Here is a 24946-nt window from a genome sequence, read left to right on the forward strand (position 1 = left end):
TACGAGTACAGTCTGGGATGTAAGCTGACAGGTCCTGATGCTCTGTTCGGCGTAGCTTGCGCAAACAAGAAGAGTCTGGTTCTTTCCGAAGATAAATAACCAGTACCAAACTGTTCAGTCGTACCGACAGTGGTCAGATTAATCACGACGCTCAGCGACAAACTGTATCGAGTACGCCCGACGTAAGTATATAACTTACGTGTCCTACTTGTCAACTTACGTGTCCTACTTAATTGTCAACTTACGTGTCCTACTTGTCAACAACGTTACAGTAGTGCTCTCGACTTAATGTTAGTCGCTTTAGGCCCTACTGGAGCATTCAAAGTAGGAACTCTTTTATCCAAGCTTGTCATGCAAAGTACGGAATTTGTAGGTTGCTCATAATTTCCCTCAATATAACGGAGCATGGAAGTGGTTTGGGTATCGTGTACTGTATCCAAAACAATGTGAAACTATGACCATGGTCAAACTGTTATAGACTTTGTTGTCTTGTCTGAAAAGTGACATTTTATTACAGGAAATGTATGTACAAACATAGCCTATGTATTATGAAAAGTTAAATCATAACCGTATACAATTTTGTACACGCACTCCTGAATCCTCGGACGGTAGTGATTAGCATCGGATATACAAAGAAAATGCTTTCATAAATGTTTAATATAAATCATAACTAATAAACGAAGCTAACAAGGCTAGACGCACGAGCCATGCCCGCTCGTCCGAGTTAGAAACTGTTCTGTACAGTGTAAAGGTAACATAATACTTGGTTCGCTGATGCATACTATTTTTGTTCACTATAGTCAGCTTTATTACTTTTGCGCGAATTTTGCCATAAACATTAAAGGGACATCACGTGAAAAGGCGGGTTTTTTTAATGAATGTATGTATTGTATGCACTTCCACTTATGTTACCTCGCTATCCCCATATTCATAGTCCGTTCCAAATGTCCAGTTTGACCACTTGAATTGTTCGGGAAAGCCCGGCTAAAAATAGCGCCGATAACGTCACCTGATTAGGCAGCAAACACAAGTGGTGCGAGCGAGATGAAACGGTTTACNGCAATGATTCAAATATTCATACATATGTACATAACAGCAATGATTCATATGTACATATATATTTACATAACAGCAATGATTCCTATATACATATATATTTCAGTGTTTATTTTATATGGATAGACCGTGGACTAATGTTAAATGCTGACAGTGTACATGTTTTTTGTTTGTTACAAAATTATAAAGTAAAACAACGGAATTTAAATGTTAGTCAGTTTGTTTGGTTATGCATACATATACGTACGCCTTTTTTAGGACTGGTTGATTGGTGTTACCTTGCCTGATGAATGTGTACGGCCATGTGATTTCGGTTTTTTATTCTTGATGTTATAAAGACATTTGAAAATGACAGCCACCCAGAAGTCTTTGGTGTTTTTCGTAAATGGACATAAAGTAAGTTTTGGTATTATTTCTTCCTACACCATGAAGGTACTGCCCGACCTATCTTTAATACTGGTATAACAATAACACATTCCTGCTGGTATGAAATCGTTAAAAAGATAATTATACGACTTAACATTATAGCTTTGGTTGACCAGTTTCAGAGCCCGTAAGAGGAAATATTGTACACTTGGGCCTATTTTGACCTAAACGTGACCGACATTAAATTCAAAAATAATGCTTTTTAGTTAAAGGGACTTCTTGGTTACACCAAGATCAGAAGTTCGAAACCGTGTGTTGGAGAAAAATTATATTGTTATATGTATTTTTTTCTAAAAATGAAAGCAAATAACTATAACATTTTGTACATAAATATTTTCGTATAACACGAGGGAAAATGATATCTCTTATCGTTTATCAATAGAAATATTGTCGTCTGTAAATATCTAACGATATTTTGTCTTCATTGCTTGTAAAACCTATCTTTATCATTATGTAATCTAATGTGTCAAACATCAATTGAGCTGTTTAACTAACGTTAATTGAATTAATGTTTTGTTTCTTTCCTTTTATTGTATGTCTCTACAATATTCATAAAAACATGTACAATCATGACGGGAGCGTTTAAAATATACCCGATACCAGAGTAAGCGTACAAGTACTGTTTAAAATATACCCGATACCAGAGTAAGCGACGTACAAGTACTGTTTTAGACTCGAGTCACCGAATGCACGTGCCTACTTGGTCAATTGATCGTGTACTTCTAGACCGTGTCATTGCGGCAAACTGAAATAACAGCTCGCCGTTCCTTACTCGAAACGTTTATGAAGGATGCCGCTTCGCTCCAAAAAGACAGCGAGGGATAAATGTATCTTTGCAAAGGATAATTAGGCAGAGGATATTTGATGGTTTCTCATTAAATACCACGAATATTGTTCACAACTGCGTTTCGCATGGACTCCTCAAAACAGTTCTACCGTTTAATGATATGATATCTGCTTTAAAATGATCTGAATTCCGCATCTGGTAAATGTGATGATATGAAAAGCAAAGATATACATAATAACCACTTTCCTACCGTTGCTCCATCTGCATATGACCAAAAATGGCGGCTTTCAATATAGTGAATAGATTGGTCGGCACCAAAGGTGTTCTATTCCAGCTATTACGAATATCACATGGGTTTTACGGCTACTGCGTAGGCAACACTAAACGTTGACTCGATATCATGACGGTTTTGGTATTTCAATCCTCTTCTCTTTGCTTCATCTTCCTCTATTTAAGATTGTGGAGGATAATCCAAATCCGACGACAACCTTGCTGCAGTATCTTAGACGCAAATGTATCCTTATCACTGTTCAGTTCAACGGATATTGAAATACGAACGTAATTTTGTTTTTCGAAACTCCACTTAACATCATTGATATTCTGTTTTCATCAGTACGTCATGTGTATCGGAAATATATCGAGTCACTGGCAGCGTAATAATTTTGAAGAGTTGTTAACTTACAAGCAGTTACATTAATAGTCGCCATTAGTTAAAATTACACTAACTGATAAAGTAATATTGAAACTACATGAAATATGACTGCTCTAAATTTGACAATTTGACAAGGGCATTTGTCAAGTTAGATATTGTTAGGGCGATTTCTATTAAATAATTATTTACTATTATGTGAACATTACTTAAGTTCCAATAAACTTTTAAAGAAGTCAACACTTCTCCTTAGCAATATTAAGTGAAACTCACAGGGACAAAGAACGGCTGCAATCAAGGAGGATGTGGATCCTGTACAGTGATGATGTCGTGGTGGCACAAAACGGAACAACAACTCAAGTATCCTTTAAGAGATAGCTGACTGAAGTTTATGTAGTTGGTTAAATATTGAAATATCATAATCTCGAACGAAAACATCAACAATCGATATTGTATTAAATCGCCTTACAGTAGTTTAAAAATGAACGTGAACACTTATTCTTTTTTCATATACTAAACCATAAGTTTAGCATACGCTTTAGCGACTATTTCATAATACTTTGGAGATGTTTCAAATTAAATTACAAGGACATTGTAAACGTACTTATAGAGCTTGTTTCCGAGTCGTCGTTGTTAATGTTTTTGTATATAACATCAGTTTTGAATTATTAGAAATAAATAAAGTTTAAACTAAAATTTATATCCATTATGTACATTGCATTATACTCATACGATAGCATTCGATATACATTAAAATCATTATAGCGGCCTTTGTTCATAAATTATGTAGTGACACAAATAGGTAATACGTTCTTAATTTCTATTTAGCGAATACTAACTTGGTCGGTAATTTTAGTTCGATATCAATGATGTAATGTGTCGAAAAGAGGTAATTTATATTAGCTATTACATCAGTTGAATCGTTTACTTTGTAAAACATTGGGTTAATAGTTCTCAGCTTACTTTAATTTCCGTAAAGACGAAATACATTTAGCTCAACATGTATTCTAAGTACTATTAATGATTATAATAATCAATACTTTTGACACACTAGTTAAATTATTGATCTGTCTTTACAACTTACGAGACACTCCAGTGTAAATGCCTGCCTCATTTTGGTATGCCAGCTCCATGGTTACGCCATAACGACGGTGGAAGGAGTTGGAAGCACAAGACATGGACTCAGCAAAGTACAGGTTTGCAAATTACTCTTATTTTGAAAACAAAGCTTACACTTAAAACTTTTATATTACAATGAACATTTATTAAGGTTTATTGAGATAATGAATTAATCATGTTATGAATAGAATGCTGATAACAAGAGTGTTCAGTTATTGTTCTAAATTAGAATTCTAAATATGTTATTGATTGTCTTAATTTTGTAAAAAGAATAACTGATACATGCCCTCATATATTTCAGACATTTTGATGTAGACATCTTTTGAGAACTTTGGAGAACTGAAAAATTAAACACTTCGTTTTTATCATAAGGAAATTCACTGCGGTAATATTTATTTTGAAAATTACAAATAAGAGGAGGTTTTATGCACTTCCCGTTCGGTTCTAACGGTAGTTGAGACCTGTTTGGATTTCCAATGCTTTGGCTCATTGCATCACCGTTGAGTCCTAAAAGGACGAAACAGCTACACGGTGCAGTGTAATTTGTCTTTGGTCCTGATGAAGCCATTACTAAATTGTATATGTGCAGTTACATGTGTGAGTGTGTTCTGTTCATCTTTACACATAGCATACCATGATAAATAACTGCTTATTACCATTTCAACAACTACTTTAGCTACATTAAATAGAGGTAACAGAAAGTGTTCATTGATCACAGAAGTTACAATTTAGCACATAGGAATTGTTAAAATGTGTTTGTATATTTATTCTAATTTGATACACATGTATTCTGAAGTTTAATTGTACAATAACGTTTACAGATGATCATGGCCTTTGCCCTTAGCATGTTGAAATGTAATGTTATATCTGTCTAATGTACACTGCAGGCTTTATAATTGAGAGGAATTAAAAAAAAACCTATTTAACTGATTTCGTAGTGAAAACTACATGAAGAAAGTAAAATGGGATCTAATTTGCTTTTATAATTGTATATAAGACAGCTATGGTTTTGATTAAAAAAAACTTTGTAGCGTCCAACTAGTTGATATAACAGAGGCATTCAATTTGTATTATGGACATTGTAATAACAAACAAATGGATGAGTTGTTCATCCTACAGTTGTATAAACCTTGTATTTACAGACACGCTTGATTGAATCGTTCGGTATTCAGTGTGGCTTCTGTACTCCTGGAATGGTGATGACTATGCATACTCTGCTGCAGAATGACAACAATCCATCTGAACAGTCCCTGGAGAAAGTCCTAGAAGGTAGTGTACAATATTATCCAGAGACTATTAGTGTTCTAATTCATCTTTAAGCATAATTTTCATTTCATCTTTTTACAATGGTGTTGGTTCATGCAATAAAACCAAAAAAATAAAAACAAAAATGACCCCCAACACCGCCAGTAACAGTTTAAAGCTCCCTCGAACAGCATCATACTGAGTGGTTTAAATCTGCCAATACCACCTAAAGTAAGTCCTTACAAAAATAAGATAGTTTGTATCACGTCGATCTACTTTTTTCAAAGAATGACATCATGGCTATTTAACGAAGTAAAATTCTTGTTATTTTAACTAGAACTTGTCATATCTTTACATCGTACAGGATTGATACAATCTATTTATAATAATAATAATAATATATAGCATTTGATACAGCGCTCTATCTAGCTAACATAAGCCTCTCTAGAGTGCTTTACAGTACACATATATACAATTAGAACAATTAGCATATACATTAATCAATACAATTTTAAGGAAATCGCAGGAGCTACCCTATCAGGCGCTAACAATGTCGTTCAACTCACTTAATCCAGGTCAAAGTTATATTTTTTAGAGTTGGTTTAAACAATATTTATTTCATCATTTGCACACTTCATTGCAATACAGTGCAGATACAACGAGGATCGGATAACAAGCCATACGCTTATATTAATTCCTCTCCTCTAGTACAGTTGCAGCACTTTACATGTATCGTCTGCAAAAAGTTGAACTTAACATCTTAGATTAACAATTATATCGTTTATATAAACATGAAACAATTACCACGTCATTATATAATAAAGGAGGGATAGAAGAAGATTTCTTTGAAAACCCAGTAAACCTGTTTGCTATTGTCCACCATTCACGTGAAGAATATTGTGTAAGCCTAAGTTTATCAGCTAGTTAACTAAAATAATCTGCCTTAGCTTTTCTTGTAGCATCAACACAAGAACTTCTTAACTGTTTAAACTTATTCCAATGAACTTGGTTCTGAGTTCGCTTAGCTTTCCTATGGATACGTTTTCGTGAACTTTTAATGTTCTTAAATGTATATTATTGTGCATCCAAGGGATCTTGAGAACGGACAGTAATTAATTTGTTAGGGATTGAAACTGAAGCACATGCTAGTATGGATTCGGTTAAGAAGTTGACTGCATCTTGTAGAGGAGAATTTCTATTTTGGCTCGCCAGTGGATTGCACCAAGTTTGGTATTGGACAAATGATAATCGCCCTGATTATATAACCATATTTTCCTTTTAAAAGGTATAATTGCATATGTATTTAGGGATATCTAGGTGTATATATATAGTGCAATGATTTCTGTCTATAGCTGGTAGAACAGATTCGCAGACTGATACTTTTTTTAATTATGTTCATGTTGTTAACTATGAACACATCAAGTAAAGAAGAAGATGATTCCGTGAAGTTTGTAGGTTCCTCCACTAATTGTGTCAAAGAGAAACGGCTAAGTATATCATTGATACGTACAGGCCTGTCAGTACCGGTAGAGTTCAATAGATGTTCATTAAAGTATCCCGTAATGATAATGTTACTAATATTCGTATCAATTGCTAGGTCTATAGAGTTATCTATAAGATGCCATAACTCATTACTAGAGTTTGGAGGTCTATACAAAGTTCCAATGAGGATGCCCGTATTGTTTATACTTAACTTCTATCCCTCCTTTATTATATAATGACGTTGTAAAGTAAAATTTCTAATTCTGTTCACACACACTGCTATGCCTCCGCCTATGCGGTTGTATCTACTATTTAGGAATGGTGGGTGGAATCTATCAGATAGCAAATCATCAGATGTTTCAGTTACAGAGTTCAGCCATGTTTCAGCAATAGCAATTATATCAAAATTTTCAAGTTCAGACCTGAAAATATCTATTTTAGGTAACAGACTTTGGACATTTTAATGAACCATTGACAAATCACACCTGTTATCTAATGACTCAGTACTATAGGATGAAATAGAATCGGAGTCGTTCACTAACGGACCGGGGTTCAGTTCAACGTCTCCGCAGCGATATAGCAAGTATACCAACCACAAAATGTATAATGATATTATGGAACAAATGAACAAATACAAAAATAAGATTTAAAAGTTATTACTTACAAAGGTTGTTTGCTGTTTTTGCTTGAGATTGACAGTTGCATTTAGATTGCCTTCACATGTCAAAAATAAAAACATGATAATCGGGAGTGATCTCAGATTATAAAACCAAAACAAGTTTATCATCAAAAGAAAGAATAGATTGATCCTCTTTTTTGGATGTGGAAAACGAGCTCTGATCCCATGCATACCAGTTCTAATGCGGTGACAAAAATAATCAACTGGCATTAAGTGATACGGTTTTTATCATAAGTGATTCGTTGGATATCATAGTCATACTAGTAGGATATTTTATACAACTACCATACATACAATATCATATATAATCATTGATATTGATAATATATATTAATACAATGCAGTTTCGTGTACATTTCACTTATAAACTACAATGGATTATGCATAGTACGATATAAACACAAAGAGTCAGTAAATATTCCCATTATAGTTAGACCCAAGATAGGGATCAAGGTTATTAATGCCGAGAAGCTCCAGACGAGTTAAAAGTCTCTGTGAACTGGAGGTTCGATGGTGTGGCCAAATTGGATGAGATCTGACTCCTCTGTGATTTGGTGTTTGTGTTCGGACTTGTCTCTGACCATAATCTTATTTTTAGAGTTGTTGTCGTTAATCATAAGTTAAATGGGAACTCATGTAAAATCATGTATACTACTATGTATTTATATTTCCAGGAAATCTCTGTCGTTGTACCGGATACAGACCGATAGTTGATGCATTTAGAACTTTTTGCAAAAAGGTAATAATGTGTGTTTATATTTCAAACGAAAGACAATGTGTCTTGAACTTAGAACAACTCTTGCTAAAATCCAATAACTGTTATGTCAAAAATATATTAAATTCTCACAAAAACGTAAAGTTTTGGCGTTTGTAGGATCATTATTTGTGTTCTTTAAATTATGTATTCTATATCGTAAAGCTGTTGAGGTAAATGTGAGAGTGGGAATGAAATCTTTAGTTGCAACTTGGAAAAGTATTATTTATTTGTTTGCCTCAAGGACTGCTCAAATCGGGAAGAATGTGCCGGTGGAGACATTGAGGACATCTGTCGTGATGACACTGATAGGAACAAGACACCCCAGGTACACGATACACATATTCACAAGTATCCATGATTACAAGTATCTGTCTCTTTACCAATTTTAAAACCATAATGTATACAATCAAATATTATCTGCATTTGACAATTTTTAAAGAATATTAAATTAAAGAACAAAATTAATTATTTAAAAAAAAGGCCTTCGATACTTTTATTCTTTAAACCAATTAAGATCAATTGATGTATCAATATGTGGAAATAACACTTTTTGTTGTGTAGTAGCATAGGTGAGGCATTTACATTATATTAATTTAGGGGCAGTAATCAACAGTAAACATTGCCAGAATGACCCCTTTAGAAATATCGCTGTTAGGTTTCCTGCATCAGAAAAATTTGTTCATCTGAAAAAAATATTTGAAACTTAAATACACTGATATACTTTAGGCGTTAACAGTGTTTATTTGAATATCGATTCCAGGGCAGCAGTAACTATAAAGGCGGTGAACAGTTGCAATTTCCAAACGAACTCCAGGTACAGTGTATACTGAAGTGATATCAAAATAATCATTTCTTATGTCATTAACCTTTATAAACTGAAGTTATTTGTGTTGTGAATACATAGTTTGAGTGTACAAAAAGTGATCCTCGTATATACCAGAAGAGTTAAATTGATAGATTTGTTTAAAAAAATGTCATTTTATTATAGAATGAAACCACAACATGTCTGGATTTTCGGAGTGGAGACTGGTGTTGGTTCAGACCGTTGACATTGGGGGCGGTTCTTAGCCTAATGGATCAGCATTCGGACTTCCACATCATAATGGGGGCGACCAATCTAGGTAAGGTATCAATCTAAATGTGGTTGCTGATCTAGGACCTTTTTTCATAAGATAAGGGGCTATCAATTTAGATACATGTACCGATCATCATAATGGGGACTTTCAATCAAGGTACAGTGTCATAATAATTGGAGATATCAGTCTTTAAGGTATACAGTTATTACTGCTATTGTAGTGTGTGTAACCAATCCGGTAATGTATACAGTGATTACTGTTATTGTAGTGTGTGTAACCGATCCGGTAAGGTATACAGTTATTACTGTCATTGTAGTGTGTGTAACCAATCCGGTAAGGTATACAGTGATTACTGTTATTGTAGTTTTTGTAACCGATCCGGTAAGGTATACAGTTATTACTGTCATTGTAGTGTGTGTAACCAATCCGGTAAGGTATACTGTTATTACTGTTATTGTAGTGTGTGTAACCAAACCGGTAAGGTATACAGTTATTCCTGTTAGTGTAGTGTGTGTAACCAATCCGGTAAGGTATACCGTTATTACTGCTATTGTAGTGTGTGTAACCAATCCGGTAAGGCATACAGTGATTACTGTTAGTGTAGTATGTGTAACCAATCCGGTAAGGTATACCGTTATTACTGCTATTGTAGTGTGTGTAACCAATCCGGTAAGGCATACAGTGATTACTGTTATTGTAGTGTGTGTAACCAATCCATTGTAGTGTGTGTAACCAATCCGGTAAGGTATACTGTTATTACTGTTATTGTAGTGTGTGTAACCAATCCATTGTAGTGTGTGTAACCAATCCGGTAAGGTATACTGTTATTACTGTTATTGTAGTGTGTGTAACCAATCCATTGTAGTGTGTGTAACCAATCCGGTAAGGTATACAGTTATTGCTGTTATTGTAGTGTGTGTAACTGGAGCTACCAAAGTACAGTGTCAGTGTAAAACACGTTTTATGTAAAGAAACATTTCTTGCTTCATTTTTCTTCGTAGTGTATAATGGTCACTTAAAAGACAAAGATAGTTAAAAAAAACCCGATTTTAGTTAATGTCTTGACATTGTTAATATAAAAACATAGCCAATGTTTCTGATTCACATCTGTTTCCCTATCTTTTCAAAGGTGAACAAATAAAAACAAAGGTAATCACTCACGGCACATTGATATCGTGCACGCATGTAGAGGAAATGATGGTATTTGAGCAAACAGACGACTGTCTCACGATTGGTGCCGCTCTTACACTTACGGATATTGCCGAGCGTCTGGAAGCATGTACATTGTCTCCATCAGGTTTGTATTTTAATCATGTTACACATTAACAATATGAACACATGATGTTATCTTCTTGGCGTCTTTATATGCCATTTAACAAAAACTTCAGAACATGAATATTATGAGAAATACTGTTTATTCGTATCTCGTAAATAAAGTGATAGGCCAAATGTTCTTGATAAAGAGGTTGATTACCTCGAAAAATTGCCAATTCCTTTTTCTTCACTGTTGCTATTTCTTCATTGCTTATGTTTCTATTTACTCATCCAAAGAACATTGTTTGGTTTAGTTCCAATGGTCATATTGGTCCATATTGTCACTATGACTACTAATGATACCTGATACTATTAGAAGTTCGTTTTACATGTACCGAGGTCCTGTTTTACAATGGAATAAATTACATTTACATCATATATTGATGCAAACGTATGTTTATATGTTTGTGTAAATCGCCTTATGACGAATCACTGGTTACATATACGTGATATGGTTAATGATATACACACTTTACTTTTGTTTCAACAGTAATTTCTACCTTTTTGAATTTCCAACATTTTGGCCCATAGCATCACGGATGAGTCCAAGAAGGACGAAACAACTGTATGCGCAGTTTTATTAGCTCGCCTGTCCGAATGGCAAGCGAGCGTCCGTCGTCCGTCAACGTTTCCTTCAAAATGCTACTTGGAATTTAACTAAATTTAGTCTGGAGCATCCTTGGGCCAAGGGGTCTCCAGTTTGAATAACAATTTGGTGTGGCCCCCCTGGGGGCAGAGGGGTTGGTCCGAATAGGGGAAATAGAGGTAATCTTTAAAATCCTTCTTCCACCATTGGGATGAAGGGATTTCATCCAAATTTGGTATGGAGAATTCATAGGCCAAGTGCACTCTATTTTGAATAAACGGTGGGTGTGGCCCGCCTAGTGGCAGAGGAGAGGGGCCCATTAGGGGAAATATAGGTAAACCTTTCATATCCTTTTTCTACCATAGGGATTAAGGGATTTCATTCCAATTTGGTCTGGATGATCCCTAGGGCAAGGGCACTCATTTGTATAAACTGTGGGTGTGACCCCCAGGGCAGAGGGGAGGGCCAAATAGGGGAATAAGAGGTGAAACCTTTGAAATCATTCTTCTACTATAGTGATAACATGATTTTATCCCAATTTTGTCTCCATCGAGTTTTCAAGTATTGCCTGTTACTATTAGGATGTATTTATTAAAACAAGATGGCCACCAGGCCGTCATCTTGGGTTTTGACATTTGAAGTTTGTTCTCGCTATATCTCCAGAAATACTGGATGGATCTTTCTGAAATTTCATATGTACATACAGTACCAACCATATATTGCTATATACTTACCTCATATCAAGTTCTTTAAACATATCCAGGTGAGCAATATAGGTCCACTGGGCCTCTTGTTCATTTTTGGCATACTGCATCTATCGCCGAATTTTAAAGATACAATCATGGCTGGAGTGTTACTTCATCTTTGATAGGATGCATATTTATATTTTAGTACAGCTTTGAAATTTTGAAAATTTAAAAGGGAATTGCGATTTTCAGCAAAGCTGAGGAATTCACAAATAGCCGAAATTACAGGAATATTCAATGTTTGTAAAGATATATTGTAAGTCGGTTTCGTATATACATGTCATTCGTAAAAAGAAGTTATTTTATATAATTTGTGATGACTGTTAATTGATATATATTTATTATATTTACTTTTCCGACAGGGCGTGGACTACGCGGTCACGTGATTAGCGCTATGCAGGACAGTCTTCGATGGCTGGCCAATCAGCAGATTCGAAACCAAGCGGTATGTTAGGGAAATGTTTTTAATTATGACAATAAAGTAATAATGTTTGATACTCTTCAATTCAATCCATATGTATTAATGTTAGCATATTTTTAAGTGATATACATGGCCTAAATGTCATTGGTTTCAAGGTAAACTAAATATCAGGTACTGAGTTGAAAACGTGTCTCACGTAACCAAACCCAAACTGAACTAACGATCCGAGATTTGATTTTGCACACTGTTGAGTGGTAATGGCGGACATTGTTGGAAATTTCATAAATATCAATTCATATATAAAATTTAAAAACAAAAACCAAAAAAACCCGATTTGGTATATTTCATTTTGCTAGGTGAGTTTCGGCAAGTTTTAAGGGTCAAATTGTGATAGCTTTTAACCATTTTTATCATTTCAGACATAAAACGTTTTCGTTGCAATAAATATGATGAATTGTCAAATACTGATCCCTTTAAAAAACGAAGATAGTTAATAAACTTGTAAAGAAGAATCGCAAAAGGCTTTGGGTCCCCTATATATCTCACTGAGCCTTTATGCTTTAATAAAGGGTCAGCTATCGACTTTGGCATCGAGGAACCTATCTTTATATACTTATAGGGCAGAATAAATTTAACGCTACATCTGCAGTCCATTCCAATTATTATCTGGGTACTTAATGTCAAATTGGTCAATATTAACTAGCGAAACTGTTGTGTGGTATCATTCCAATTACGATATTAAACTGTAGTTTCGGAAAATATCTGATTGTTGCACCGAAAAAAAAGTCTTAACAATGAGGAATTACAACATATTTGAACTGTTTATATTCTGTCAACCAGACTCTCGGTGGTCACGTGACGATAGGAGACCCTCGTTCTGATCTCTGTGTTGTATTAATGGCGGCTGGAGCAACGGCTGTTGTTGCTTCAAAAGGTAGGGTTTTTTTCATAACAATTAAATGCGATTATTATTTGTCGATAGAATGATAAATTGTTGTTTCGATAATGAATTCCTTCATCAACTGAAATACACATTACTTACTAACCTTTGTATCTGAATTTGATAATTGTTTTAATATAGGAATAAGGAACTTTGATCTTATGAAAAATGGACTTTTTTGATGTTACAATTTGGTGCGAACTTGCACCATTGGAATACTACGTTTACGTAATTCGCTCTTTCGAAATCAGTTTTATGCTTTAGCTAAAAAAAGGAAACGGGGAAAACAAGCCATTTAAAATGAGAACTATCAAAATGCAATAATATATTGATATAAATAATATAGGAACTCCAGAAAAACAGTCATAATATAGACTGTCAACTGATTGTTGAAATCGATCATACCTCTGTTGTTTTGGTTTGTTGCAGACGGTAGTAGAGAGATAGAACTTGACAATCAGTTCTTTATCACGGATGGGATTATATCACTTGGTCGGACTGATATTTTGGTATCTGTTAAAGTACCAATTAATCCTGTGGTAAGTCGATCTCAACATCACTTTTCCATGAGTCACTAGAGTAAACACTTTTAAATGGTGCATATTCATCCTGATAAACAATTAACATTCAATAAAACTTGCTTCGTATTTCTAATAAATTGCGGTTACAGTAGATTTCAGATGGTGCTGTTGTAGAGACCAGTGATTTCGCATTCCCATTCCAGAACACCTACGTTGCATACTATAAACAGCCAAGTGAAGGATATGCTGCTCTGAACGGCTGTTTCTATGTCAGCATTAGTGAGTCTGGCCACATTGATGACCTCAGTATTTGTTTTGGAAGCGCGCTCAGCACCACCAGGAAACTTGTAACTGCCTCTTCACTGGCAAAGGGAAGGTAAACTTCTTCGTTGAAGGGTCATTACACATAAACGGTAAATATTGGTAAGAGGAATAATCAAAGGTAAACTTGAGAAACTATAATATACAAATAGCTGACGAAATAGTTCGTTTTTTCACGACACTCGGAATTTTTCTGTAAAAGCGTGGAGTAATCGTATAATGCTTTTGATAAAATGCTTGATTTATAATTATATTTTTTTTTTATTTTTCATTTGAAATCAAACTGTACATAAACATAAACATATCAAATCAAACAAGATTTTTAGTATATGTAAAAAACTTGTTTCATAAAGATGTCCGGATAACAGTGCATTAGCTTTGGTATGTGATGGGATAGAGCGTGACTTCGAGCTTGAATCAGGTGTCACTGTCAGCAAGTACAAACAGAAACTCGCCTGTAGTTTTATGGTCAAGTTCTTGAGGGAAATCCAAATCATGCTTAAACCTGTAAGTATATACTCTGAGATTATTTGTTTATTATCTAATAAATTTCTCTAATAAATAAATAAATTTATTCTTGTTTTTGATGTTATTGGAAACCGAACATAAATTGGCATTTATTTCGAACAATGTCATCATATTTGTCAATCAATTATAGATATCATTGTTAAACAAATTGACTGCGATCGTATTTTTGGATTAAGTTCTTTTAAAAATATCCGATATTGTCAAAATGGTGCTTGATGTATCTCTACGTTAGGTAAAAAAGTGAAATTACACAGGAAACCGCGGAAAGAACGTCGAGAACAGCAAACTAAATAATATGATCCAAATTGCATTAGAACGAGAAACAGGATGTAAATGGTCTCATGTGGACGCCATGCGAAGGTCAACAAGTGTACCAGGCGCCATCCCCAGGACAACCAGCGTACGACACTGTTGGATGTCCTGTCCCTATAGTTTCTAGTCCGGCGCTAGCAACCGGAGAGGCCATGTTTCTGGACGATATGCCAAGATTTGAAAGTAAGACTTTTCTTTTATTAGTATTTGAATACATATTTTGTTAGTCGTAGCATTCGTTGTTTATGTTTGTCTTCCCCGACAACAGAAAAGATTGTACAACTACAGGTGTCAGTACTTGGCTAAGAACTTTCGACGGATGTTTAAATTATCTGTTTAGTTTAGTTTAAGCATATACTATTGAACAAATATACAAATGGATTGGTCGACGACAAGTTATTTCAATTTAATAAAGTCCTTTCCTCAGAACATATGGTAAACATAGTATATATGTTTTTTGGGAAAGGGAGAAAGATAGGGTGAAGAAGGAAAGGCGTGTGTGTGTGTTGGGGTGTGTGTTACACAGAAAAGAAATCGTGTACAAATGTGGAATGGATCAGCATTTGAATAAATTTAAATAAATTAAAAATTATACAAATTTCATGACATGCAGCCTGGAAGAGTAATTTCACATATAAATAGAATCAATGTAATTGTAATTTCATCAACACATATAACAAAGTACACACATGAATAAAAATAAACAAAAATAATTATAGTTATCAGAACCTTTTGCTGGATTTGATGTAAGGCTGCACATGTTTTACTCTATAAAGATCATATTTAAGTGGACTACATTGATGACTAAGTTTTGTGTGCAAAATGTTTAATTTACGTTCACCGAAGCCTAAGTAGATTGTTGGAAGAGATTTTACATTTGAAGTTAACGAGGTTTTGAAAGAATGTAAAGATGCCAATGATCGTACTGTTGACGGCAATAGAGAATTTGGAGTTTTCTGCGTTTTCTCCTATTCGAAAGAGTTTCTAAACCAGTTTCAAAAAGTAAGTCTTCAATTCGGGCATATGAAGGAAGTCAAATTACAATACGAGAAGCTTCTCTTTGGGCTTTCTCTAACATTTCTGTTTCATAGGTTGTACAACCATCCCACAATTTACATGCATATTCTAAAACTGGTAAAATAAATGATTTATAAATCTTTGAGAGGTTATCTCGATTTAATAAGTATTTTAGTCTACGTAAGACGTTGACTTTTTTCATAACTGAAGTATATATTGCACAAATATAATCCCCCCATTTTGCACTTGAGTCAAATTTGAAAATTCGTCATTAAATTCTTGTAGTAAATCTTTACCAATTTTAATTGAGTTTGAAACAAAAATTACCTCAGTTTTTTTCTGGATTGAATGTTACTAACCAAGTTTTGGACTATGCATTAAGAGACTCGAGATCTCTACGCATAACCGTTTGGATTTCTAGACATGAAGAGGATGATTTTAACTAAGAAGCAAAAACATAGCACTGTGCATATCCTTACAGTTGTACACACAAATTTATATCTGGGCACGTACATGCATTAAATTTAGCAGGTACACACTTATACACGAACACATGCACAAGCATGTGGTATGCTCACATGTGCTGGTGAATGCCTGCATACATGCGCGCAAACACACACACACACAAACAGGCAGGCACGGACGTACTCACGGAAGCGCACAACACACACAAAGGGATGTATACACAGTGTACATGTACACACACATGCACTCACATACACGTACACATATTGTATATATTAGTTTCACTGCATTATAAGTTGGATTACTAAGGAGTCTTAAGCAAAAATAAACTAGTACATCTCCAAACGCGTATGAAGAATAGCTTAAAAGAAATATCATGCAGAAATGTTAACCTAGCAAGGCCAAACACCAGGTTGACAACCTAACCTTCGAAAAGGCAAGCTTACTGAAGGGTTATGTAACTAACGACTATTATGATACACATGCTTATGTTAATTAAGTCCCCCAAAACAAAGTTTTGGGGACTTACTGTTTTTACTCCGTTTCTTCTTCTTCTTCTTCTTCTTCTTCTTCTTATTATTCTGTGTTGTTCTTCTTCTTATTCTTCAGCCATGAACTTGTCCAGAGGTTTTCTCAAAAACTACTGGGCGGATCATCATGAAACTACACACATATACTCATTAGGTGGTATAGGTGTGCAACAAGCTATTTTTATCTCGTTCGGAGGTCCAAGATGGCCGCCATGAATTTTTGAAATTTTTGGGAATTTAAAATTTCTAAAGGTGTGCGCTAAGGTTAGCCAATGTCACCTATCCTTTTTTACATGTTTTACATATATTTTCCAATCAATCCAAATTCGGCATGTAGGTGTATGATGGTACCGCAAACACAACTATAATATCCGTTTTCTAATTAAACAAAATGGATGCCATATACTGGTTTCTGATTGGTCGAAGCTCCGTTGTAGTTCGATTTAGTTTAAATTTAGTATGTATGTGTAATATGGCATTGCAAACTCAACTGCGACATTTGTTTTCTAATTTGACAAAATGGCCACCATATACTGGGTTCTGATTTGTCAAAATATAGATGTTATCCGATTGTCCCCGGAATCGGTACATAAGGGGTTTGAGTGATGCCTAACACATTGGTAACACTTTCGAAAAGCTCAGTTACCATGATAACGAAATGGAGGCCTCTGATTGGTCGAAATTAAGAAGTTGTCTGATTCTGTCCAAAATAAGTACATAAGGGTTTTTAGCGATGCCAAACACAATGGAAACAGTTTCGAACAACTCAGTTGCCATGGTAACGAAATTTGTCCCTCTGATTGGTCGAAATTTCAATGTTGTCTGATTCTGCCTAAGTCCCTAACTCCAACAGGGGTCGTTGGGGGACTTCTGTAACGGCCATCCGTTACAATTAGTACTAGTTTCACTTGTATTTCCTTTTCCCCTTTCTTTCTATGGATACATATGTACGTACTTCAATATATATAGGGACGAACACAAGCAATTATCTGTCGAATCCTTCGGAAAATAAACCATAATATTCCTAAAGCAACGTTTCTTAAGTGGTATTATAATTGTTAAGACGTGTAAATTTTCTATTATTTTTGAAGTAAATTACTCATTTTTCAGATGAATTATATGTGCAGCCAGTTTTGAGTACCAGGGCTCACGCGCAGATAACGTGTATTGACAAAATTGTTGCCATGGCTACGCCGGGAGTTGTAGACTTCCTGGATGCATCATCTGTACCAGGAGAGAACCTATGGGGACTTTTCATACAGGATGAACCATTGTTCGCTGAACATGAGGCGAGTTGATACATGTAGTTATACGTTTGCACAAACTTGTGAACTGTTAATTTATTGGATTAGATTGCATATTTGTAATACTTATGTTACTTAAGTCCCATCACATGCTTTTAAAAGAGTTTGCAAAATTCTTTGACATTAATTAACTTCCTGTGTAAATAACGTAATACATTGTTATCAAATTATGATTTAAATTCATAATCAAATTATGTTTTAAATTCAAAGAACATTGACCTTTTTTCGTCTGGTAAAGTCATCTTTTAATTTTTGATAAATGAGATCGGTGATTCTTCACTGTTATGCCTTGTAATAAATATCATAACAGTTTCTGAAACATTGTTCTTCTGCAACAGGTGTTCTGTGTCGGACAAATAATTTGCGCTATTGTAGCTACATCAGAGGAAGCTGCACAGAGAGCAGCTGACCTTGTTCGTGTCACGTATGTGGATCTACCAAGTATACTAACAATCGAGGTATTTATACCTGTTACACCGACTCGTTTTCCAAAATGGCAATAGTCCAAATTTACAATGGTCAAATATATCTATATGTAACTATCAAACTTACATGATGATTTTTCTTTCAATATCTTGGTATGTATGATAAACATATTTATCATCTACACACCACTTATACCACCCACCGATTGCATGATACATTCATGATCATGGGTTGTCAGTATGAGAATACTCAAGAAAAAGTTAAGTACGACTTTAGAACAACATGACAAGAACTTGAGAATGGATTTCCCCATTTCTCAGCATTTGGGAACGTTTTTTCTCAAGACAGAACGTCTGCTCACGCCAGGTGACGTCCTACACCGGAAATAGTATCCACACAAAGGTGATCTGCGTAAGAAGGTAGTCCGCCACAAACATATCAATAAAAAGTTACGAAAAAATATTGTGAGAATAACAACATATTTTAAGCGTAAATGTGCTTTTGGAAAAGCAAATGACGATAAGGTTGTTTTAAAAATATATTTTCTACATAGTTTTAAGGTTCGTGGTATTCCTCCGCGCGAATCATCTATTTGTTTACGTTCGATTTGCGATCGATGACCATTGAGCCTAAAAGTCGTTTGGAAAATATGGTGTTAAGTTGACTTTTTTATTGAGAAATAAATAAGGTAGTAGTATATAGATGATAAACAGTTTACGACACAGTATTTTCGAGGTTTGTCGTTCGAGCAATTTTCTCATCGCTCGTTTGTGAATAAAGGGCTACACAGTTTGGCGTTTACATGTTGCGTTATGTTTTGATATTTTTATGGTTTTCAATATATTGTGATCATTTACCTTCGTCCCTTGACTTTTTTAAGTTATATATATCCCTTTTAGATGTTTATATTAATTGCACGAGGACTTGCAATATTCTAACGTGTCACTTGAACATGTCCATTCAGCCTCATCGCGATGGATTAGTTTTTGCCTTTTGGCGAGATTGCTTTTTTATCGACCTGCTTAGAGTTCTTTTCGTAAACAAATAATCTAAGGCTGTCATTCTTTCCGATTTAATTTTAGAATACTATAATAGAATATGAAATTTTGAGAAAATATGATTGGCACCCATGGACAGAATGATTGTTATTGCATACAGAGTAAGCGATATTTCTCTTGTTTTCAATTTGTAGAATAGCATCATAATATCCAATAGATACTTAAATGTTCACGTCAATAAACTGTAACATACTAATGTAAATAAACTGAACCCATACATGTCTTTGTTGGTTGAGAAAAAAACCTTAGTCTTAGCAAGATTATAGTATAAGGCAGTGTTCCCAGTAATAGATTCACCAAATCGCACGTTGATACTAGTCTTAGTTGAAGCTCTACGATTTGTAGGAAGCTATAGCAGCCGACTCTTACTTTGAGTACAACTCACATCCGATAGAGTGCGGAGACCCAGACAAACATTTCCCACATTGTGACTTTGTGGTAGAGGGCCTAGTACGATCAGGATTACAGGAACATTTTTACCTAGAACCAAGTGGAGCACTTGTGGTACCGAAAAACGAGTCTGGAGAGATGGAAATATTTACAACATCACAAACACTCAGTTTCTGTCAGGTAAATTTGTACTTATTTTTATCAAACATCTTAAGAAAAAATGTACATACACATTCGTATTGAAGTAATTTTATTTTCAAAATGAATGTTTTTACAAATATCAATAATGATAACATCACAATATGCTATAAGGATGCATTTTGTAATTCACACTTCAATTATGCAGTTTTTTATATAATGTATATTATCATTTTTATAAATAACTAAGGAATTAACTATTATTGTACTGGATGGATACAACATCCACTTTATACAACAGTGAGATATTTGATTAGCCAATGTTTTAAGAAGCAATAATCTTGCCTTATGTTTCCAGTCATCTGCTTCGCGGATTTTAGGAATCCCGATGAACAAAATCATCGTCAGACAGAAAAGACTTGGTAAGTAAAGAAATACTTACTGGCACATCAAAATTTAAAATCATACCATGATTAACAATAGCCTTTTTTGCACACTACCATTTTTGCGAATCATGTGTTCTATTTCTATTATTAATTCATTTTTTTATGATTATTAACATAAACAAGATTGAAATTAAAACAAATGTATTATTTATTTGTTTACCTGTTCATTTTATAGGTGGTGGATTTGGTGGACGAGAGTATCGTACACCTTTAATGTTCGGTCCAGCGGCAGTAGCAGCTCATAGGTAAGCGCTTCCTGTCGAACCTTTAGCATGGGTAGAATTGCATGTCATGTTCATAGATAGGAAAATGTATGACTATCCTATATATGTATTCCAGGTGGGGAAAGCCTGCACGGACAATAATGGAGAGATCAGTTGATTTCAAAACTACCGGAAAGCGCCACGAATTCATGTCAAAATATAAAGTAAGTACTCGATTGCAATATACAAAATGTTTGTCATTTGCGTGTATATGAATATCTACATAAGACGAAAGAGGTGTGATGCATAGCAACAGGTATAATAATAAATCGTTATTCACCAGAATAAAATAATCTACTCGACGTAGATTTGAGAAGACAACGACCGGAATCTAGTGGTAACAAGCACAAACATCTCATCAAGAAAACACACAAAAAAGTTGCCAGGAAGTGCTCCGAAAATGTAAGCGTTTAAACTATCATGTTGGACGACAATCAGGATGTTTCTTTTTAAATAATAAAAAAAAAGAATGTTGTTCAATAATCACAAAGTCCCGCATTGAGAAACATGTTAGATATAAAAAAAAGTTGTTTATGATGACAACTGAACTGTTATGATATTGAGTTTATATTGCTCATTTAACTTAGGTGGGTTTTCGGCGTGATGGGATGTTGGAGGCTGTTTCTATACATTTCTACGTGAATGCAGGGTACACTCTGGACGTATCGTCTGCGGTAAGACAGAATTACTCTAATTGAATATTCTGTGAAATTCAAGTACTGAATGTTTTATGATAAGCGTAAACCTGTAATTTATTTAAAGCATGTATGCTAAAAATATCTCATAATACAATCAAAACGTAAAATAGCTAAGTCCGAAAGAAGAATGACAGTTGTAGCATGACGCTTTATAATATGTATGTAATAAAGTTGATAAATATCTAATGTAAGTATTTACAAATCACATCTTTTTTTTATAAGTTGAATACGTACATTTTTGTATTTGTATCAATTAAAACAAATAGTAGCAACCACTTTTTTGTTGTTGTTAGATTTTAGACACTGCCTGTTTTAAAGCAGACGCGGCCTACAAAACTCCTGTGTTTGCTGTATATGGCCACATCTGTAAAACCAATATTCCCTCTAATACCTCTATGAGATCGTTTGGCACGGTGGAAGCTGTCTTCGTTATGGAAGCTATTTTATGTAAAGTAGCAGACACCCCTGGGCTCGACCAAGAACATGTATGTTTAAATACACTGCTTCTGTTTATTGTACTTCTTTAATATGATAATTGTTCATCATTAACCCATATGGGTGTAAATATTTTTTTAAAGAAAGCGATGGAGATGTTTACCTATGAGCATCATTCACCATAAAATTGTATCATAGGCGGCACTTATAACAACAGAGTCAACCGTAGAGGTCGAAAATATTTGTTTTATTGTTTATCATGAAGATTTTGTTTAAATAACACATACATGGATTGAAATACTACCTTCTACTGTATAGATATTTAATGTTGCGTGGCAAAACTTTAGGAATTTCGTAACACAAGAATCTGCTGGTGTATGTTTTTACCTGACCTTGAAGCTTGACTATAACAAACATTAAAGTACCACTAGACGTGCGCGTTAACGAGTATCAAGTGTTAGGGATAAGGGTCTCTTAGTGTCATTGTAATACAGATAATAGATAGCATATCCAATGCTTACATCAAAACTATTTTGGTATTGGTTGTAATGGAAAAAAATGTTCGCTTCTCGCAATAAAGAAGGACACAATCGATTATATTGCATATTCCTGATATTTAAAATGAATGACAAAGAAACCCCTGATATTCATAAGTCATACCTTTTAATCTTCAGTACCGGCAATCGTATTCTATCATATGTGTGAGTTATAGTTACCGACATGCTTTATGAACAGGTTCGAGAACTAAACATGTACAAGGAAGGAAGCCTCACTCACTATAAAAGGAAACTGGAAAACTGTATGTTGCAACGTTGCTGGCGTGAGTGTATGCTACAAAGCAAATTTGGAGAAAGAAAGACGGCGGTTGACTTATATAACAGGTAACAGTTTCTCCAAGAACGATTTAAAAAGGAAGGTCATTTTCACAATTGTTTGACATTACATTTCAACACAGTGTGCTGGTAAGACATTCAATAGAATTGTTAACAGACCGGGCCTATAAATGCCCTCTCCGGTATAGAAAGTTTGAGATACAAATGTTTATTTAAATGAAAAAGTTGACATCTGGAACGAGAGGCCTTTTACCTCCAGGGTTTGAATATTTGTCATGAATTATTTGTAGTAAATCATATTTGGCATATTGCATCAACGGGAGAAAAAACCGATTGAGATAATAAATCTGTACATGTTTGTAAATATGACCGGAAACTGTAATAAATATTATGGTATTTTCTGAGTTTTACTAAATTAGTACTGTCACTTTTTTAGGTACATGTATTTGAATTAAATGTATCATGACTATCAACTACGGTTGCAGCCAGAACAAATACACCAAGAGAGGTATCGCCGTGATACCCGTGAAGTTTGGCATCGGGTATCCTGTCCGTTTCTTAAACCAGGTAATAATACACATTCGGACATACATTATGAAGTCTTTTCAATTAACATTTATCTTAACAACAATTTGGAAAAAAATCGAATTATTTGAATGAAAATAAATGGAAACATCCATTTGCTCTGGTAAGGCCCTTGGGGCTCCCCAAACTTCCTATGTACGTCGCCGTTGTTGTTTTATATTATTTTCATGTTTTAGGTGTTATATATAGAATTTTCCGTTTGCTTTCTGCAGTTTACATTCCATTTGTTTTTAATTCTGTGAAAGAAAGATCCTAAAAAATAGGCTTTCCAATATTTAACAATCCGTGTTATTTAAGACGAAAATATAGTTACGTTTTATCTACTGAATTTATTTTTTCACTATATTTAGCAATCCGTGTTATTTAAGACGAATTCTAAAATTGAACGACGATTTTGATGTATCCAACGTTGTGCTTTCTGGCTCAGCCTTTGAATGAATGACGTCATCTTGTTTAGCCTCTTTCTGGAGCAAACTGCATAATGCCCAGTGACCAGAGTAGAATAGCGCAGTGCGTTCTAACCGTTGTTGACACATGTCGACAACAATACAAAGCTTTCAATATGTTTAAAAGACTATCAACATATTAGAAACACTGTCTATCATTAAATCTTAATGTAAAAATCCTTCAAAAGGCTAATTAATTATTTGAAGGGAGCAGCGTTTGTGAACATTTACCTTGACGGATCTGTGATGATAGCTCATGGTGGAGTGGAAATGGGACAGGGACTGCACACGAAGATGATCCAGGTACATGCATATTTTCTAGAATTTTCTTAAAAGTAACATAAATCGTATTTGTCAAGTGTTCAAGATATTGGTGTAAGTTTTGAATAGGAATGCTCAGAGTACTGTATGCAAATTTAACGGGTATTTACATATACGATATTCTCGCTAACATTCTGAGGTTTACATGCTTGTTAGTCGACGAATCTCGATCGCTTGACTTGTTCAACTTAATCCAAATAGGGTCATGCAAGTTTTAATGTTAGAATTTCTTTGTTAACTGCGAGTTTTACAATCGGACAAATTAATATTGTCGCAACAGCACCATTCATTACTTCAGATGAAACTCTGTTGTAATTATTAATAGATTAAAAATAAATGTATGTTAGCCCGCAATATACGTTTTCGATTTAGCTATACTTTACCAGTTTTCACATCCGCTATAATCCATGTTTGCAGGTTGCGTCCCGTGCTCTAGACATACCTATGGATAACATCTACATCAGTGAGACTGGCACAAATACATGCCCAAATACAACCTCTACATCAGCCAGTGTATCGTCAGACCTACAAGGCGCAGCCGTTCTGGTATAACTAAAAGAAAATCTCGATATGATAAAAACGTGCATTCGATGTTCAAAGATATGTTACATATTATGTATTTCATT

General features: G+C 34.6%; 1 protein-coding gene across 3 annotated transcripts in view; it reads left to right on the forward strand.

The window, feature by feature from the left end:
* LOC110456221 (xanthine dehydrogenase/oxidase-like) overlaps positions 1-24946 on the forward strand; it is a 28373-nt gene continuing 3427 nt past the window's right edge. The window contains exons 1-29 of one of the 3 annotated variants that reach the window (XM_021506817.1): positions 1-182; positions 1315-1452; positions 2726-2783; positions 3182-3278; positions 4006-4114; positions 5180-5306; positions 8118-8182; positions 8442-8525; positions 8961-9014; positions 9189-9321; positions 10406-10573; positions 12285-12367; positions 13184-13277; positions 13713-13822; positions 14008-14180; positions 14479-14632; positions 14968-15148; positions 18088-18266; positions 18620-18739; positions 20111-20335; positions 20652-20715; positions 20915-20984; positions 21079-21166; positions 21590-21676; positions 21994-22185; positions 22871-23016; positions 23454-23535; positions 24207-24302; positions 24738-24866. In XM_021506817.1, the coding sequence (XP_021362492.1) occupies positions 1405-1452; positions 2726-2783; positions 3182-3278; positions 4006-4114; positions 5180-5306; positions 8118-8182; positions 8442-8525; positions 8961-9014; positions 9189-9321; positions 10406-10573; positions 12285-12367; positions 13184-13277; positions 13713-13822; positions 14008-14180; positions 14479-14632; positions 14968-15148; positions 18088-18266; positions 18620-18739; positions 20111-20335; positions 20652-20715; positions 20915-20984; positions 21079-21166; positions 21590-21676; positions 21994-22185; positions 22871-23016; positions 23454-23535; positions 24207-24302; positions 24738-24866 (3216 nt within the window). In that variant the 5' untranslated portion in view covers positions 1-182; positions 1315-1404. Of the gene's footprint in view, positions 183-1314; positions 1453-2725; positions 2784-3181; positions 4115-4338; positions 4423-5179; positions 5307-8117; positions 8183-8441; positions 8526-8960; positions 9015-9188; positions 9322-10405; positions 10574-12284; positions 12368-13183; positions 13278-13712; positions 13823-14007; positions 14181-14478; positions 14633-14967; positions 15149-18087; positions 18267-18619; positions 18740-20110; positions 20336-20651; positions 20716-20914; positions 20985-21078; positions 21167-21589; positions 21677-21993; positions 22186-22870; positions 23017-23453; positions 23536-24206; positions 24303-24737; positions 24867-24946 lie in introns of those variants that run through there. The other 2 variants (XM_021506818.1, XM_021506819.1) reach the window with 2 other exon arrangements.

The sequence above is a fragment of the Mizuhopecten yessoensis genome, unplaced genomic scaffold (genome assembly GCF_002113885.1).
Source record: "Mizuhopecten yessoensis strain PY_sf001 unplaced genomic scaffold, ASM211388v2 scaffold8573, whole genome shotgun sequence".
Classification (NCBI taxonomy): Eukaryota; Metazoa; Mollusca; class Bivalvia; order Pectinida; family Pectinidae; genus Mizuhopecten; species Mizuhopecten yessoensis.